The 14235-nt window shown below is 40.3% G+C and overlaps 1 protein-coding gene across 1 annotated transcript; it reads right to left on the minus strand.

Moving 5' to 3' along the window:
- Window positions 1-10: 10 nt before the first annotated feature.
- Window positions 11-13132, minus strand: gpc2 (glypican 2). Its single transcript, XM_031303374.2, has 11 exons — window positions 12485-13132; window positions 10582-10740; window positions 9189-9323; window positions 7372-7547; window positions 7194-7274; window positions 6595-6760; window positions 5741-5871; window positions 4777-4923; window positions 3694-3830; window positions 2438-2610; window positions 11-1981 (listed from the first exon to the last, which is right to left on the minus strand). The coding sequence occupies exons 1-11, from the start codon at window positions 12678-12680 to the stop codon at window positions 1710-1712; spliced, it is 1773 nt and encodes a 590-aa protein (XP_031159234.1). The 5' UTR covers window positions 12681-13132; the 3' UTR covers window positions 11-1709.
- Between the last annotated feature and the right edge of the window lie 1103 nt (window positions 13133-14235).

Here is a 14235-nt window from a genome sequence, read left to right on the forward strand (position 1 = left end):
GACCCTATCAATTGGCTTTCATCATCTTTAACAAAATAGTTCATAATGTTTATTTGCTTTCTTGCCAAGAGTTGGAACTGGAGCTAGCAGTTGGTTAGCTTAGCATAAGGGTCTCCACCCTCCCTTTTTTTTTTTTATACAGATTAAACAAACAATCCACAATATGTTAATTAGTAAGGTGCTGATTGGCAGATTTTGTTACCTTTGGACAGAGCAAGGGTAGCCGTTTCCCCGTTTCCAGTCTTTATGTTAAGCTAACTGGCTGCAGCTTGACATTTACAATACAAACATGGCAACACTCTTCTTATCCAACTCTCAGCATGAAAGTGAATAAAAGTTCAAAAAAAAAAATTTAAAATAAATAAAAAAGTCAAACTACTTTATTCTCCTTCTCTCTGTCCATGGATGACCAATCCTCACAAGTTTTGTTTTTCCTTCTTGAAAATTCTTTGATTTTTATCTTCGCTCAAACACATTCAGCATATGAAAATTAAGAGCCATCGTCTCTTAGTTCTTGTCTTTCCGTTAACATTCAATCCAATTTTATGCCACATCATGACCTCGCTTACTGTTTTCATCATCTTTTGTTGCTTTTAGGAAAGATAAGTAAAAAAACATGTTATTAAAAAAACATCCCAAAATCTTTTCAACATGACCTCAGAACCTTGAACAAGAACATACAACTAATATATAAATACAAAAACCATCATACAAACACACACACACACACACACTGCTCCTTAACAATCTCTGGTTAAGGCTAAAAAAAACTATAGCTGGTCTTGTGTCCCATTATTTTATGCGTTTTCTTGTGATTTGTTCAATAACAATATTTTTTATATTTAAATGATTGGTTTACGATAAGGATCAATACATACACTTGATCTTTCCTTTTTTATCTTTTAAAAAGATAAAAACACTTGCTTCAAAAATCATAATAAGAACAATTAAATATATTACAAATAAATTAATAACCAATATATTACATGAATCAACCCCTTGTCACAAGTTATCCCAAATTAATTTGAGCTTTTAGTTACATACAAAATAAGTCCCTTGTTTGGTTTCTAGAGTCACCCTATTAACTCTTTCTCCAAGCCAAAATATGGAGGTTTAATTAAACCAGTAAATTAAATCTTACTACGTCCACAAACAATTAACCACAACCGCATTGAAATCAAGATCAATTAAATGAATGAACTTAATTCATGAGAAAGGCAGCAAACAAACTCACTCAGATCGAATCAGCTGCTCACTGAAACTCCACGGTTATTAACCGACACGACTAACCTCCATCTCACCAAACGCATGACACCATGAGCTTCTTCACCCAGACATGCTGCCAATTCATTTGCTGTTGTACTTTTAGTTTCTCTTTCAGACTCCTATGTTCCAGTACTGCACACCATTCAGCATCAAGACTCCAATAGGTCAAACGAATGGCACTACAAAAATGGCAGTACTTATTAAGTATTGTTTGTAATCATCAATGCCTGTTAATACCTTTTGGGCAGTAGGAAAACTATTCACTTTAACCTATATTTTTGTTATTTCTGTAAACAGATTTTCAATTATTGCTAAATTAGACTGTTTGTGTTTGTTTGCTTTTCTGCTGGTGCAACCAAATGGAATGACTTTCATTGTTTTTCATAATGTGCTTGAGACTCCAGCATGACAGACAACTTCCAGCTCCAGACTGTAATAACCAGCTATCTCCACATGGGGGCAACAGTGACCATGAAAGGCAAAGACAACAAAGGAACCAGGGAGAAAGAGAGCTGGCTGGTTGCAGATTTGACCCGTCCATGACCGTTGTTTCTGTTCCACTTGGACCCGTTTTTCTCTCGGACTCGAGGCGGCTTTGCAGGGTTGGAGGCGGGGTTGTGAGGGGGTTTGTTGTAGGGTGGGGAGTAAGGCCCATAGCCGGGCCAATCATCATTGTACCTTTCACCCTGATCTCCTGAGCCACTGCCCTCCTCACCTGGATCAAGAAAAAAAAGAGAATTATGACTGATATAAAACAGTTCATACTAATTTAGTGGATAAGTTCTATCGATGCATCACTTAAAGGTGCTCCAAGCGATGTTGGGTGATGTCACTTCTTGTTGACGTCCGAAGTATTGTCAAACAAAACGGAGGCTCCCTCGCCCTTCCGCGCACTAACCCCTCCAACCCCCACCCCCAAATCCTTCTTGTCGGTTATTGGCTGGAACATTGTTATGTTTGGTGGTGCAGGTTGGCGCAGTTTGTTTTTGTTGGCGTTTGTGGAGCCTGGGCTATCTACAGAGACCGCGTTTTTTTTACAGTGTGTTCAGGGGACAGGCAGCTAGCAGATAGTGAGGAGATGTTTGCTGTATGTGACAAAAAATGTTGTAGCCTAAAAAACGTGTGACATCGCTTAGAGCACCTTTTAATAAACACAAATATATAGACTGACTGTCCATGAAGTCCATGTCCTGTCCGCTCTGAGCGTGTCTGAGTTTGTTGGTCACCACCCTCAGCTCCATGATCAGCTGTCTGGTCCTCACATCCGGCTTGGCAATGTCCACTTCCACCTCGGGGTTGTTGATCTGGCTGACCAGCCCGTCGCCCGTCACATCCGGGAGGTACCTGCACGCACGGACACACAGCAATTACTTGCTTAAAGCACCTTTTGTATTCCATACAAATATGGATTTATTGAACTGCATGTTATTTTTGATTCGCTAACAGCATGGCTCTTTGGTCCACACTGAAATGTCTCAACAGCTGTTGGATGGTCCCAATTCATGAATCCTCCGGACTTTGGTGATCTCCTAAACTTGAGGTTCACATTTTTGTTTCAGAGTAAAAATGTCCAGTAGTTGTCTTGACATACATGTCCCCCTCAGGATGAATTGTGGTGAGTTTGGTTATACGTTTTACTTTACCGCTTTTAATTTAGCACATCACTTTTTAGCTAACATGCTAAGGACGAGAAGATGACAATGGCAAACATACCTGCTCTGCATCAGCATCATTGTCTTTCTGAGCATGTTACCATGGTGACGTTAGCAGTAGCACCACTGTATCTAAGTACAGTGTCACAGAGTCTTTTTTGGAGGTCTGTTAGAAACACTGCGGCCCATAAGTTGTACAATATCTAGGGAACAAACTGCACCATATTTTCTTCAAACTGCACATTACAATTTCCCAAATGTATTTTTACCAATGTTTTATAATAAAAACAAGAACAGATAATGTATTTAAATTTATTAACTCAATTATTTTAGCATTGCATAATTGTGATGTATATGTTAACATTTTGACAAAGGTAATTATAGTAGTATAACATTTTATACCAGCCCATGTGGCTGCAGTCCCACTTTGTGATTAAAGCTGCTGAGGTGGGTGTACCTTTACATAAAACTGTTTCCTATTGCAGTTGGAACATCATAGACACAAAATCCTCCATTATGCAGACTTGTTTTTCCTCTCACAGCACACATGCAGACCTGCACAGTGTCTCTACATCGGCCTGGATACTTGTGTTGGGATGCCTCTGTGTGCATAAAAGCAAGCAGACCCACGCAGAGAGCATGTGGGTGACTGTCAATGGAAAAATTAAAAAGGAACTTGGTTCCATCTGTTGCATCCTTCCACCTCTGCACCATCACTGCCTCCTCCACCTCTACCGAACCCAAGCCTCCGTCCCTCCACTCTGATTTCGCTCACCTCCCCCGGGTCTGCCCGTTCCAGCAGCGGTCCTCATTAGTGACGTCGGCAGCCATCTTCTCATCGTTGCAGATGGTGTGTGGGAGGGACACCCAGAAGCTACGCATGGGCCGCAGTCGCTCCTTTAGCTCAGTAACCTACACGGAGGCGGAAAGAAATGGGTTGTGTTGTGACTCAGACCTGGTTTTAAAGTATCCTTGTTTGGTATGGCTGGCTGGAGGAAGCATATTGAAGCTGCAGTGCTGACGTTGGCCAAAGTGAAAAACTGACATGATACTGCTTCGGGTCAGTTCTTAAACCACATGTCTTTGATGTTTCATAAATAGATGATGAATATCTACCATCCTCTTTCTACCTCCTCTGCACTTCTTTAAGTTCAGTACCACTCTGTGGTCACAGGAGTACTGTCTGGGCTCTGACTGCTGCACTCTGTATTATTAGTTTCTTTTACCAAGCTTAGACTTATTTGTTGTTTGTCCTCTCTTTGCTTCCTGCTCAGCTGCTATGTCTGAATCCTGACTCACACACAGTGCAAACATTTTGACATTCTTTTTTGGGGTTTCAATATATACTGTATATAATAAATTTAAATCACACTCAACCCGAAGATGACCTGCACAAAACAACATTTTTGAGTACTAAAAGCTGCACTAATCAATATTTTAATACAACAATTGGTCAAATTACCATGTGTAATGTTTAAAGAGTCGCTCGTAGTGATGAACCCACAGAGAGTTATCACCAGACTGTAGTTTCGCTTAGCTTTGCAGAGAGTTTTAGAGTCTTTCAGCTCATTGTTTTGGTTTTCTGGCATGCAACTATAATGTCTTGGTTCCCTGCTCTCATAAGAGTTGCTTTTCAGTAAAAAGGCTAAAAAAATAAAAAAATAAAAAAATTAAAAAAAAAAGAAAGAAAAAAAACTTTCTGAAGATGATAACATGTAAATGTTGTGTTTGGAGCTTGGTGTCCTGGCCAAAAATCCATTAATGTAAGTTTAAACAGTTTTAAGTGCACTATATTAAAGAATATGAATGGATACGTAGTTACGACACCCAGTATACACAGGGTATGTCTCCTCCTCACCAGTCGGTCCAGGTTGGTGCCTGCAGCAGTGGTGGGTTTCTCCTCAGGGCTGTAGGTGCGGAAGGGCCTCCTGTTGCCCCCTGACTCCTTGGGTGAGCGTTTGGACCGTCCTGGAGCTGGCCTGGGGCTTCCACAACCTTGGAACACCTGAGGTAAACGACAACAAAAGCAATACCAGTGTACAGTAAACAGCTATGTAACAAGCATTTATAAATAAATATAATATAGATTTTTAATATACAATTATTGGGGCAACTACAAGTGTTGCAACTGAACTGGAATCTTGCAATACAACAGAGATAGAGATAAACCTTTACTGTCATTGCACAGAGACCCATACAATGAACTGAAGATACATTAGAGACAAACAAGCTAGACAAATAGCTAAAAACAAGAATAATTTAAGACGTAAAAACACTAAGGACGGGACAGGACACATATTTCACATGGTGTATGATTATTGTAATATTGCGGGATGATAATAATGATGATCAACATTTTTAACATTGTTGAAATGGTTCTCCATAACCTCCACAATCACACTTTGTTGGTGAAAGGCAGCAAACACATAAAGCGAAGGAAAGAGCTGCCTGTTCCTTAAAGCACTGCTGCCACAAACCAGGAGCTTTTCTGTTTCTAACGAGATGTGGGTGTCTCTCTGGTGGATTAGCTGCTGGGATGTCTGCCATGTTTTAATCATACTGTGAGGCAGTCATGCTCTCTGTGTATAATTCCTGTCATTTTTGACTGCATGCTGTCTTATTAAGAAGATTAGAACCAAACAATAATCAAGATTGTAGCCTTGACTTGTAAGAGTGATTTTTATAAAGACGGTAGATGATCTTTATGCACTCACAAAGGTTCAATGAATACAAGAAGAACAGCTAGGGACTGTAATTAAAAATACATCCATGCCCATTTTGTCCCCCCTCCCTCCATCATCTGCTCGTGCCCTCTTCCTTGCCTTAGTGGAGATGCTGACGCTGTTTTCCTGCATGTGCATGATGGCCTCCGACACTTTCACAGAGATGGAGTCAGCTGCAAGCTCCATATTGAACGGCCCCTCCAACTTCTCTGAAACCTGGTACAGAGCATCTGATAGAGGACAAAGGGGATACAGAAATAGAGATGACAGGGTGATAAAGTGTGCTATGACTACATTTACCCAAGTTCTCATTGTCTGGTGTTACTCTCTATTGGTGGCATATTTTAGACCCTGATAAACATCAAGACAATGGTTTCCTGTGTCTGGAATCTCTCACTGGTGAACCAGCTAAAAAAAGATTTGATTTACATCTGCAGTTACAGGATTGGAAGATTAGGAAGCAAGCCTCATAAACATCATATGAAGGGAATGTGAAGAATAATGGTTGGATAAAAAGGGTGCATGAGGGTAAAATGGGTTTGGGTGCAGTACACATGGATTGAGGGATGAAAAAAGGAAGGAACATGATGGGTTTGGTGAAAGGGGAAAGGAAACAGGGAGACAGATCAATTGTGAAGGGGCAGAGAAGCATGAATGATTAATGGAGGAGGAATTCATTAGGAGGGAAAGGAAGTGAAAGTAAATGAGTGACGGAGGGCAATAAAAGGAGTCTACTTTTAGGTATGCTCAATTTAATAATGATAATTCAAAAGGCTTTTAAATTATGTTTGGGTCATGACATGTTTTTCTTAACAAGCTAATATTATTAACTCAAAGGCTTCTTGTGGCTCTTTGAAATACAGTATGTGTGTGTGTCATGCACCTGACCCTAAACAACCCACTTAAACCACAACAACATATTAGGATGTGTTGTTCATCCTACCCTCACCCACCAATGAAATTGTTCCATTCAGTGTCGAGGTCGCCCTGATTGGCTAAGCAGCCCTTCATTACATTAAGGCACAGGGAGTGGCAGGGCCGCAGGGAGGGCATGCCTCGACACAGCGGGCAGTACCACTGACGCATCAGCCCACGCACACACTCTGAATCTGCAGTTAACTGAAACACAAAGCAGTGGGTCAAAGAGTTACGATAAAAAGAATGAATCAACATTATTAACTTTAAAACTATATAAGGGGACTTCACATTGGCAGCTACACTGTTGGAAACCTTTAAAGTGCAGAAAACAAGCAATTATTTCATCAACCAATCCTGTAATTTGTTGATACTAAAAAGGGAGAAGGAAATTTTTATATATATATATATATATATATATATATATATATATATATATATATATATGTGTGTGTGTGTGTGTGTGTGTGTGTGTGTGTGTGTTGATTAATCAAACAAAAAAACTATTCTGCAACCATTTTGATATTAAAATAAGATATTTTTATGTAATTTTTATTTGAAATATAATTATTTACATAACAATCTTGTCAATGTAGTTTTAACAGCAGAGCAGACAACAGTACAAGAAACAACTCACCTTTGTTGCTTTGTTGACAATATCCCGACCAGTAGCTAAGCCCTGAGATAGTGCTCTGGCAGCAATGAAAGCTCTCGACACCTGAATTTAAAAAGAAAAATAGCAAGCTGTAAGATTAGTCAAACAATCTGCACATCTGGAAATACAATTATTAACTATGTCATCACAACACACATACTTGTACACGCAGTCTGCGGGGCACATCCCCAAATGGCTGCAGCTGTTCGGCGTGTTTGCTGACACACTCCAGGTAGTCCTCACTAAACTGATACTGGGGGTTAACCAGAGAAAAGACCCGCTCCACCAGTCTGGACCAGAAATCTGAGAGAACCTCTGAGAGACTGACACTGCCCCCTTGTGGACACAAGAACAACGGTTAGCATACAGTATCTGTAATCTGACAAAAATCATGTTCCTGCAGAGAGGAAAGAGCATCATATTACAGTAGGGGGCATTTCAGCAGAGTGGATGATGTACGTTGTTCCGTAAAACTGAATTAAGCTTTTCATCTATAGCACCATATCCTTATACAGTGGGAAACTATGATGCTCATTGGGCCAGGTTGAGGTTTAACTAAAACATCAGTCATTATCTGGTCCCTTCCATGTCAACTGATGCATGTAAACCCACCAATCACACTGTGAATTAGCCCCTACTACATGACAGCTGTATGCAATTCCACGGTTTGTCAAGAAAGAAAATACGGTAAGACAAATTTACCAGACTTTTGTTATACAACTAACTGTTGACTACACACAGTGCACCAGCTATATTGGAGAGCTTTAATAGACAGTTTTAAATATTTTTTTAAATGCCTTGTTGATGCTGTGAAAAGATGGCCATCTTCAATGGTTTGGGAAAAGGTTGAGATGTAGTTAACAATGGGGACTAACCACATTTATCAGTACTACACATTTTGACTGACAAAGGGGTACTAATTATGGGCGAATTTTCATTTTTGAGTGAACTTTCTCTACACAGTAGAACCACTCTCCTAGATGTAAGCTGCCACAGATATTGTAAAAAAATAGACAATTTTTAAACTAACTAAATACAAGCCAAGAAAGAACCAAACTAACACAAAACGGTGTTATTTGCTGCTTTGATACCTATATTGTCTATTAAACACTATGTTTCCTCATTTCCTTCGTCCTTTAAATGTGCTTGTCATTCTCTCTGCATTAGTCAACTGACAGACAAAATTCTGAATATGAGACTCTCCAATCTGTAGTCTACAATACAGCCTCAAATTAGTTATACATGCTGTTTGGCAGACAAAGACATGTTGACTAAGCAGCAACAGCCTGCAGAGAGACTCTCCAGCGAGCGGCTGTCATGCCAAAACGGAGCGATCCGGAACAGAAATAGAAACAGTCATCCGCGGGATTCCAATTCTCTCTCTATTTTTTCTCCAGTTCTTGGCATTTCAATTCTCCTCAAAAGAGAATGCTGGCTCTTTTCTGCTGCCCAGAGCGGCTGATGTGGACTGATAAAATGACAATAAACTGCCAGTGGAACAAGGAATCATCACAGCTCTTTACCATCTTTAACCAGACCAACCAAACATAGTTTTTTTTAAAGACTTATCTGCATTGATTCAGGCCTGATGGAGGCCCATGTAGACTACAAGGTTGCTTGCCTGAATAATTGTTTCCTGAAATGGGGTTGTTGTGCAAAAACAACTAAAATGTTGTGTGCTCATTTCCTTTTTTAGATAACGTTTTTGGTATTTTGCGTTGTTTGAGAGTAGAGAGTTGAGAGTAGACATAGACAGGAAAACATGGGGAGAGAGCTGTGTGGGGGTGTAAGCAAAAAAATGAGGAAGATCCCATGAGACCTACATGGTATGTGTCTTAGACCCCAAAATTACTGTGAAGCCCCTGATTTCATTGTTTTCTATGTCAAATTCAACCCAACTGGAATCACTTTGCAAAGAACATTAGACCATCTGAACACATAAGACTTAAGTGAGGTGGATAAAGTGATTAAACTAACCAGAATAATATCTGCGCAGCTCCACAAACAGCTCCTGGAAGACGTGTACATTCTGGGTGAAGAGCCGGCCGTAGGTCTTGGTAAACATCTGGTTCATCGACTTTTCTGACAAGTCTATAAGCTCTCTGAAGAACTCTGCAGACAGACAGGAAAAACTTTAGATTAGATAGGAATCCCATATCTAATCACCCACCTAATTCTCTTCTAATAGCTAAGGCAGGTTTCTACGTACGTGGGCGCTCAATCACCCCCTCCCCTCCAAGATTAATAGCTCATAGGGAAAGTTACATCAGATCCCGCACACTGGTAAATGAGTGCAACAACGTGTACTCTATTTAGGACTTTAGGACTCATATGCAGTCTCCCACTCCTTCAGCATGTTTAAATGATTCATACCGTACATTATATAAGAGGATGAGGAGGGAAAAAAGGTGATAGCAGTCCACAGCAGGTAGGAGGAAAAAGTGTTAATTCAGCGCTGTGCTGTGGCTGCTACAAATCTTCAGCCATACATATAGAATTTGAGACAACGTGGGCTGAATTCTCTGAACAACAGTCACTAAAGCTGTCTGGGTGGGTATCCCCACAGTGACCTTTTGTTTAAAGGCACATTCCACCAATTGTACACATGAAGTTCAGTTTACTGACCATGGTTAGTCCAATAAAACTCTGTCTTCTGTGGCTCTGGAGGGAGTACTCAAAAGTCTGAGCTCACCCTATTGATGTCATAATGATGTCGTCAGGGTTACCTCAGCTACGCTTGGTGTCTACAAATTTACAATTACTGACTACAAACAGAAAGTCTGCATTACAAACTGGAAGTGTGCTGTTTATAAAAATTGTGCATTTACCAGGCACAAAGGGTCCAATTAAAGACGCTATCAAATTGCATTATGGGAAACGTAGGATCCAGTGTTTCTGGAGCTTAACCCATAGAAACTAAAAATCAGGATATCTCGACCTCTGCAGCTTCAATTGGGACCATTATTTTTTATAATCCATCTCTTGTGAGTCCCCCAACTTTATGAAAGTGCAATACTACTTCTTTAATTATAGCAGTTATGTGTTTATTAAACATACATAAGAACCTACTAGAGTCTCTGCATTGCTGTGCTTTTAGCTTTCAAAGTCAAGTCGAGTTTTGTGGCTTAGATATCCGACCATCTAAGACGAACTGTGCAGTCAGGGAGCCTAAATACGTTTTTAATCAGCTGTCACTCATCGCCACTAACTTGGTAGATAAGGAGGGCGAGACAAGGAGAAGCCAAGTTCAGTTTGTGTGTGCTATATCAAACCACATAATATTCCCATCAAACATAATTAATAACTGTACAAGCCATCTAGTCTCGCATTGCCAGACCTATCTCCACAGCAATGCAGAGTCAAGACTTACCATCAAACCTGCGGTGTCTCTGGGTAAAAGTAGTCAAAAGGAACTGGCTGTTCTCCTCGACAGCTTTGAGGAAATCTCTCTCGCTCTGCAGAGCCAAAGTCTCCTCCATCTGACTGGAGCAGCAGGTGTAGTCCTGAGGACAGAGCCGCAGGTGCTCACCTGGAGGACAAAGGTAAAACCAGGACGGAAGAGAAAGAAGAGTTAGGATCAGTCACATTTTGAAACAAATGTGTAGAAATGTGGTTATTTTGGTTTAATAGCATTTTTATGATTCTGTTTTGTGGCTAAAAGGTGCTATACAAATTATTATTGCCTCAACCAAAAACAAGGCCTATTCTCAATAACATCAGTAGTCTTTTATCAGGTCTAAGCACATGTTTTTAGTGAGAAACTCAATTCCTCCACTCATCAGTCTGTGTAGTTACTGTGGGGAAATCTTATCAAAGATAAGGGTGTGATAGAAAATTGTAATTTCCCTGCATGAATTATTCAGCTTCAATCTGTCTTTCTTTGTCAGCTCAGGTTGGGTCTTTGAAATGTCAGAGGTAAGGATATGCAAACGACAACCAGGGGAGAAAGATTAAAAAAAAAAAACATAGCAAAAGGTTTGAATTCTTTGTTTCTATAATTTTACATTTAACATGAATATACCTACGGTTAACACAGTCGAAAGTCTCCCAACTCCACCCTCGCTGATGTTCCCCTCTGCCTCTTTTGTTCTCTCTGTGTGTCTCACTATTAGCCCTCTCTCATCCCTCTATTTCCATTTCTAAACTGCCTCTCTTCATCCTTCGCTCTCTCAGCCATCTGCTCCCCCTGGCCCACGGGACAGTGAGCCAAGACTCAGGCAGTGATAGCCCAACACACACACACACACACACACACACACACACACACACAATCAATATTGCGGTTGTCTCAGTGACTCACAGAGCTAAATTGCCACAGAATAAATGCACACAATCACACACTAGTCTGTCTGAGGGTAACACAATAAAACACACACACACACACACACACACACACACACACACACACACACACACACACACACACACACACACACACACACACACACACTTAAATGCAAAGCTGAACCTCCAAGAAGTAGACTACATCTTTGACACTTAAGTGCTCCATCATTTGCTCCCTCACTTGGTCAGACATCCTCATTTCAACATGTCCACCTACTTCTCCTCTCTCCTCCTCTCTCCTCTATCCCACCCACCAAAACTTCACATTATCCAAAATCCAACAGTTTTTTTTTTAATCAGCAGATAGGATTATCACCAGTGAACAGAGCCTATGGATATGCAGGGATTTAGCAGTGGGCCAGTAGGCAAAGACTAATTAGGGGCGAGGTTCTTTGTTGCACCGGTGTTGGCAATTTGCTCATCCCCTTAATCATCCTATTTAAACAGCACGAGGGGAGGAGGGGGCGGGTGTAATTTGTTTTAAACCACCCTGTATTGTTTCTCTTGAGGAAAACTTACCATGATATTCCTACATTGTGTTTCTGGTGGTTATTAATGAGTTTGTGCCACCTTGTAGCCTACTTTTAAATATCACTTTTCTCAGTGAGTTTCTTATTTTACGGTATTTTTGGCTATATTATTACTAATGTTCCTATAATAAATAATTGGTGGTGGTGGTGAGCAGCGAGTTTATATAGGCCTAGTGACCTTAATTTGCATAATGGTGTTTTTTTTTTTTTTGTATCCCTATTGAGACAGTATGCTGACGCACCTACATTTCTGCTGTGATGTGTATCTTAAATGTTTTTATACGCTTGAATTAGGCACATATTTTCCTAACAGATGAATATGTGACTGTTCTGCATGACTCCCCCCAAACTCTAATTGTGTAGGCTATAATCCCAACCGCAGGCTAGATGTAGTCTTACCGGAGATTTGAGTCAGCGGAGCGGTGCCTGTGCTGTACCCCTTCTCTGCGTACACCTGCCGGGTATCGGCGCAGCTCCTCCCCGCAGCAGCCACGGCGCTCCGGGTCCCGGACAGTGCACAGACCGCACAGAGCAGCACCATCAGCGGGTACGTGGGGAAATTAAGCCGGGTGTCCATCCTAACCGCAGAACTCATAAAAAGACAGCAGGACAGAGGGCGGGTTTATATAAAACCAGACGGGTGCAGCACCTTATAAATGAATTAATGAATGGCCGGCTAAGATGCAGGAAAAAGTAAAAACAGTATCCCAAATCGTCAGTCGTTTAAAAGAGTCATAGTTTTCCCCTATAAGTGTAATGAACAGCTGCATCCGGGCTGTTTTTTTATATCACACATATGTCTCCATCGACCGTGTCCAGTCAATTTGTCCTTCCTGGGAGATCCGCTGTTAGCCTATGTTAAATGTAAAGAGATTGTGAATGGGGCACTCCCGTCCCTCAACCTCATCTAACAGCCAAACTGCGTCAAGTTTAAAGGGGTTAGCATGAGAATACCGGAAAAGCTACTGTTTTCAAAATAAAAGCCAGGGCATGTTTGTTTGAGCTATTTTTTTTTTTCTTCCAACAAAGAATACATAAGCCATACAAATGTAAAATATGTAAAAGACTCACAAGCATGTATAAAACTCATATAAAAAGATTTTAAGAGTAAAATAAAATGGCAGATAAAAATGTGCTTAAAATAAATGTAAAGTGATCAAACAAGACAATAATGGGCGCCTGGGTAGCTCACCTGGTAGAGCAGGTGCCCATATAGAGAGGATTACTCCTTGATGCAGCGAACGCAGGTTCGACTCCGACCTGTGGCCCTTTGCTGCGCCCCTCTCTCTCCCCTTTCATGTCTCAATCTGTCCTATAAAATTAAAGGCCTGAAAAACAATGTCTATAGTTAAATTCTTTGTTTTTTATATTGGAGGATCAACCATAACAAAGGATAAATCAACAATTTACAGTATGTTCCAAAATCATGTTAAATAGTTTGCATTTAGTATAGCATAATTTATGGCTATATATGTTCCCACTGTCTACTATAGTTGAATTCAAAAAAGGTTCATGTTTTTGTACCCAAGGAGATTTTTGCAGCACCACTGGTTGGGATCAGGGCCATGGAGCTATGGTTGAATAACCTGTGTCGACCTATTCACACTAAACATGTTTTTTCTCCTTGGATATATGCCTTGTGTGGAAGGTTTATGAATTGTACATCGTAAATCATTTATAATAGGTATACCCTGAAATGTTTAAATTTTTTTCATTAAGGTTTGTCACAGTTTAAATACTAAAATAATTAAAAGTTTTTTGAAGCAAAAGCAAGGCTAATTGAAGGCACATGAGAATGTTTTAGTAATATGTCATGCTTGCAAGTAATACATTGGCTGCATTGAAAGCTTATCTGCTAGTTTGACACTGATGCTGCTTGCTGACACTGTTGAGCACAAGATTTAACTGACTACTTTGATCTTGTAGTTCGCATCATTATTACACAATGGGGGAATTTAAATAATGTACATAATTATATTCAGAACTACTGTCCCACTGAGGGGTTGTAGTGTGTTGTGCTTCTGTATCATTTTTACAAAAGATATTGTGAATCAAGGGCAATAGGTATTTTATTTTAAAGGTCCGGACCAGAAGTTGCGTGTTTCACCCTAGCAGGATTGACTGTGGCCATACACAGAACAATGGACCGT

Source organism: Sander lucioperca, chromosome 1, assembly GCF_008315115.2.
Source record: "Sander lucioperca isolate FBNREF2018 chromosome 1, SLUC_FBN_1.2, whole genome shotgun sequence".
NCBI classification, from domain to species: Eukaryota; Metazoa; Chordata; class Actinopteri; order Perciformes; family Percidae; genus Sander; species Sander lucioperca.